This window comes from Tasmannia lanceolata, unplaced genomic scaffold (assembly GCF_043159265.1).
Source record: "Tasmannia lanceolata isolate RefF3 unplaced genomic scaffold, GAP_Taslan_0.1 ptg000016l, whole genome shotgun sequence".
Lineage (NCBI taxonomy): Eukaryota > Viridiplantae > Streptophyta > Magnoliopsida > Canellales > Winteraceae > Tasmannia > Tasmannia lanceolata.
In genome coordinates this window covers 13,119,381-13,124,788 of record NW_027518693.1, presented here as the reverse complement: position 1 = coordinate 13,124,788, position 5,408 = coordinate 13,119,381, and the positions used below count along the sequence as shown (strand labels likewise).

At 37.6% G+C, this 5,408-nt stretch overlaps 1 protein-coding gene across 2 annotated transcripts; it reads left to right on the top strand.

Moving 5' to 3' along the window:
* The first annotated feature begins 261 nt into the window (after window positions 1-261).
* Window positions 262-4,986, top strand: LOC143848319 (galactoside 2-alpha-L-fucosyltransferase-like). 2 transcript variants are annotated; one of them, XM_077357232.1, is made up of 4 exons: window positions 262-452; window positions 624-864; window positions 1,051-1,104; window positions 3,332-4,986. In XM_077357232.1, the coding sequence occupies exons 2-4, from the start codon at window positions 651-653 to the stop codon at window positions 4,795-4,797; spliced, it is 1,734 nt and encodes a 577-aa protein (XP_077213347.1). In that variant the 5' UTR covers window positions 262-452; window positions 624-650; the 3' UTR covers window positions 4,798-4,986. The 2 variants fall into 2 exon arrangements, with proteins under 2 accessions (XP_077213347.1, XP_077213346.1); XM_077357231.1 differs by having other exon boundaries at window positions 263-452; window positions 624-894.
* The last annotated feature ends 422 nt before the right edge of the window (window positions 4,987-5,408 follow it).

The following is a 5,408-nucleotide window of genomic DNA, read 5'->3' as shown; positions in this document are numbered from 1 at the left end:
AAGAAAGGAACCAATGGGTAAATTTCCTGTGCCGCAGCGCGGGGAGCTTAACTGCGCTTAAGTGGTTTATAAAGCCTCCCATGGTTCATACAGCGGGTTCCCTTTGAAACATATAGCGGGTCCACAAGAAAGGAACAAATGGGATGCTTTATAAACCACTTAAGCGCACTTAAGCTCCCTGATCTCTAGCGCAGGAACGTTTTTCTTAATGAATAATGCCATAAACTATTAAACTGTTCTAATAGTTCTACCACCGACTAAAAGATTCAAGTATATGGAGGAAAAAAAACCCATACTAATTACCTCTCTTTGTAATAGTTCCACCACCGACTAAAAGATTCAAGTATATGAGGTTTTACAGAGTTGAATATAAGCTTCTTACTGCCGCAAAAACCTCAAAACAGAGTCTCCACTCTTAAATTCAACAAATCTGCGACTGGTCTACCAATCTGGTATTTATATTAGCATAACGAAACCTTCTTTCTATCATTTTTTCATTATTATTGTACATTAAAATGCTAATTGCCCCCTGATTATGCAATCTAAGTGAAAGTTGTACAAAACCCAGATCGCAAAATGCAATTTTTCGAAGAACTCATTTCATTTCTGCTCGAAACATGTAGAAATTCGTGCACCTAGATGACGATTTGATGGACATGAAGAGGATCAGGAAACAGCTTTCTCCGTCAAAGCACACGGATCCGGGAAATGTTGATCTTTCTCGAGTTTCAGAGAGGAAATCTGGTTTAAACATGATCAGATTGTTGGGGATTTTAGTTGCTTGTTTGATGGTTTTGCCGATTCTGGTTACGGTTTTCGCTTATCGAGACCCACCATTGAATCACATTCGTGGATTTGCAGAAGGTAGAAGTTTTCAAGAAAAAACTGAAAAAGGTAGTTTTTTGGGGGGGTTTCTGTTAAAATGGGGTTTTCCCTCTTTTGGATATTTCAGTAGATATGTGATGGTATATTTTTCCTGTCCTCAGCTTTGGATAATTATATTTTATTTTTATTTTTTTAATTTTCTTGCTTGTATACTGTTTTGATTAGATCGAATTCATGAAGTCATTGATGGCGGAAGTTTCGAAGAAAAAAGTGACAAAGGTACTTCCTTTGGATTCATTTTCTGGGAAATGTGTTTTTCTCTTTTTGGTAATCAGTAGGAATTGTGGGTTAAAATCAAAGATTTTTCATGCTTCCATCCTTTATGAAGTTACTTTTTCTCCTGTGCCTCTTTATGTTTTCTGTTTGTTCTGATTTTTCCCTTGTTTTAATCAGATCGAATTCTTGAATTTTCGTTTACATTTTTTTTTTTTTTTTTTGAAATAGCGATTTGTATTAAATGACAAGGGAGCACCTGAGAAGGGGCAACCCAAGAGAACAAAAACAAGAAAGATGAAACAGGGAAGAAGAAGAAAAGATACAACAATTTTTGTTTACATTTTCTCTTTGGTACTTAATCTGAAGTCTGGACATTTTGTATAGAAGGTATTCATAAATGATATGACATGGGCATTTTCAGAAAATGTGGTTTTTATTATGATCTGTATGTCGAGATGGTTGATTTTCATGATCCCAGATCTGGATGGGATTCCAGTGTTTTCCCTTGTCTGGGATGTTTTCACTGGTATCCTGTTTTGATCAGATAGAACTCATGAAGTTCAAAAATTTAGTTAGAAAAAAAATGGGATTTTCTCCATTGGATGTTTGTACTTGTAGCACAACTTTTTTACATCGATTTTGTAGATTTTTCTTGCTCTAGGGCTAGCCCTTAAAGGAATTACAACATTTTCTCTTATTTTTGGTGCTGCCACATGTATCATGTGAGAACACTTGAAATCACATCAAATTTATGGAATTGTAGAGATTACATTCTTTTTCAGTTTTTTTTATTAAAATGTGGTTATTCTCTTTTGGGCAATTTCAGTAGGATTCACATGTGGAGATGGCTGATTTTCTTCATCTCAGTCATTAGATTCTAGGGTTGCTTTTTTTTGAAAAATGACAGTTTCATTAATATTAAGATAGCAATCGGGACCAGGAGTCCCGTCCTACTTTACAGAATATTAAAGGATAAAGGCACAGGCATACCCGAGACCAAATCGAAGATGTAAAAAGTAAGAAAAGTACAATAACCTAAACTATTCCTTACTACCTTTCAACAGCCTGATTTCTTTTCAATTCCCATAACATTCTTTGTGCACCTACAACTGTGCCCCTCTCGAACTGCTGGTCAAACTTGCACTCTGAAATTCTAGAGCTTTGAATCAAACGTGAATCTCCAAGAGTGTATGGCATGGCTAAAGTATCCAGACAAGCAAGTCTTTCTGGATATAGAAAGGAATATAACACTTCTATTAAACATTAGCTATCTTGGGTGGGTGTCAACAGGGTTTACATCAGATTCTAGGGTTATATCTTGTTTTGACAGTCACCTGAATCCTGATTTTAACCATATTTTCAGAAAAGCGTGACCCAGTTTGATGTACGGCTTGATTTTCCTCTCAGAGCCACTTGTGTGCTTTGGCACTCGAGATGGTCCTCTGGAAATTTGATTAAGTTGGATCATCAATGTGTGTTGTAATCCCTATGTTGCTGAACTATCTGACTATGGTTTTACTGTTCCATGTTATTTTTATCAAGCAATGCCTGATGACCAGGTTCTGGGTTGTTTTTGTATTCTTATTGTTGTTCTCTGATGCACTTTATACATACTCATAAACCGAAGTGCTTGACTTATACGACTCACAACTTGGTGGGTTCTATGAACCTTTTTAAAAACTTTTCTTCCTAGAGCTACTTCTAACCCATCAAAATATTCCGTACTTTTGATTCTGGTTTGTAATTGTTTCAGCAAGAAGATATCTTTCTTCTGTAACATTCTAGCATCTGAACCACTGAAAATGGAAATTTAGATTAAGAGGACAAGTGGCACTGGCTCGTCTTGAATTCCAAAGCTACTTGTGTGCAGGGAACTTTTCTGTGACTTCACTGTATGCAGGGCCTAGATACATTCATGCATGCTTGCAAACATGCATGAAGCATCTTTATGCCAACATAGTTTGGCAGTTACATATATTGTTTATATCATATAAAAAATGGATAAAAGATTTTGTGAATGAAGACATTATGGGATGTAAATCTGATTGCCTTAAGAATACGTATATATTCTGATTCTTTTAATTTACTCTACCGATGTTGGTTCTCCACTTTGTAACTGATAGGATTAATTTTGGCCAAAGTTTGTCTATTGCCTTCTTTAATGAACTTTCGATGTTCGTTTAGTTTGTTAATCTGTCATTTTTGTGTCTGATTTTTCACATCTTTTTAGGTTCAGAAGATGATTTCTCTCAGCAAGCGGAGGTTCTTAAGGACAAACTGCTTGGTGGCCTGCTTGCTGCTGGGTTTGATGAAAGCTCCTGTCTGAGCAGATATCAGTCCATCTTATATCGCAAAGCATCAACTCATATACCTTCTTCTGATCTCTTGGATAGGCTGCGAAGGCATGAAGATCTTCACAAACAATGTGGTCCAAACACTGAACTGTACAACAAAACCCTGGAACAGCTGAAATCAGGTCATAATATTGGAACTATGGATTGTAAATATGTGGTATGGATATCATATAGTGGCTTAGGGAACAGGATATTGTCACTAGCTTCAGCATTTCTCTATGCTCTCCTCACAAACAGAGTCTTACTCATTGACAGAGGGACCGACATGGTGGACCTCTTTTGCGAACCATTTCCTGAGAAATCATGGCTGCTACCACTTGATTTCCCTCTACATCAATTTAAAAGCTTTGATGGAAAATCTCATGAGAGTTATGGAAATATGCTGAAAAACAACATCCTCAATGACAGCATGAATGATGTTTCAACTGGATCGTTACCAGCATTTGCCTATCTCCATCTAGCCCATGATTATGGTGATTATGATAAGATGTTCTTCTGCAGTCAGGATCAACTCCTTCTACAAAGAATCCCGTGGTTGATCTTGAGATCAGACAACTACTTTGTGCCTTCTCTCTTCTTGATCCCAACATTTGAACAAGAACTAAGTATACTTTTCCCTGAGAAAGATACAGTTTTCCACCATTTGGGTCGTTATCTTTTCCACCCATCGAATTTGGTATGGGGCCTGATCACCAGGTTTTATCAGTCTTATTTAGCTAATGCAGAAGAAAAAATAGGCATACAGATCAGAGTCTTTGATACCAGAACTGGTCCTTTCGAATACGTGTTTGATCAGATTCTAGCTTGTGTGTTGAATGAGAAGCTGCTGCCGAAAGTTATTATCCAAGAACCCATCACTCCTCCTGTTAATCGTGGACGGAAAGTTGTTTTGATGACATCTTTAAGCTCTGGGTACTTTGAGAAAATAAGAAACATGTATTGGGAACATCCTACAGTCAGTGGTGAGATTGTGAGTATCTATCAGCCGAGCCATGAAGAATATCAGCAGACGGAAAAGCAGATGCACAACATGAAAGCATGGGCAGAGATGTATCTTTTAAGCTTAACTGATGTTCTTGTTACTAGTTCATGGTCAACTTTTGGATATGTGGCACAGGGTCTCGGAGGCATAAAGCCGTGGATTCTATTCAAGCCTGAGAACCAGACCACACCGGATCCTCCTTGTCGTCGTGCCATGTCAATGGAGCCTTGTTTTCATTCACCTCCCTTTTATGACTGCAAAGCTAAGAAAGGCATCGATACTGGGGCACTTGTTCCCCACGTGAGGCATTGTGAAGACATGAGCTGGGGTCTTAAGCTTGTTGGCCATGATGAGTGGTAGATTTTGAATGTAGTTACTTGTAATTGGGTAGCCCGAGTCAGATTTTGTTCTGCATTCTTTATACATTGCACGCTTTATTCCCGATTGACCCATGTCTTGGGAACTGTAACTGATAGTGGTGAAACAGCTTGTATCACTATATTATGACATGTTTAGGCAGATTGAATTTATATCTCTATGATTTGCATATATGGAACTCCCATAGCCTTTGGCTGCAGTAAAATGATCACAATTCTTATTCTTATAAAGTTATTATCATGAAAACCAACATGCTTATAAGTAAGAATTGTGAGCATTAACTTTATTAATAGGGCTCAGCTAAGCCTCACAAAGCAAAAGACAGAAAAAGTTGCAGGAACATAGTAAACCACTGTGCACATTCTAAATGCCACATATTACTGCTTTGGACACAATCCTTCATAGTATTCTACCCTTTTCGCCAAAATACACAATCGACCACCTGGTCAGTAGCTCAAATTACCTTAACAGGAAAGCTTAATCTATGCCAGAACACTTAATGATGGTTTCCCTCATCCATGCATTGTATGGAAAGGTAATTTGTTCATTCTTCTGCCTCCGGACATATCAACATCTACTAGGAAGTCTAAATT

What these genes read in the sequence shown, in the direction of transcription:
- LOC143848319 (XM_077357231.1), top strand. Translation starts at nt 651, where the DNA reads ATGGACATGAAGAGGATCAGGAAACAGCTTTCTCCGTCAAAGCACACG. An exon ending in TCAAGAAAAAACTGAAAAAG is followed by an intron (nt 895 to 1,050) that starts GTAGTTTTTTGG and finishes TGTTTTGATTAG; the next exon opens with ATCGAATTCATGAAGTCATT. An exon ending in CGAAGAAAAAAGTGACAAAG is followed by an intron (nt 1,105 to 3,331) that starts GTACTTCCTTTG and finishes ACATCTTTTTAG; the next exon opens with GTTCAGAAGATGATTTCTCT.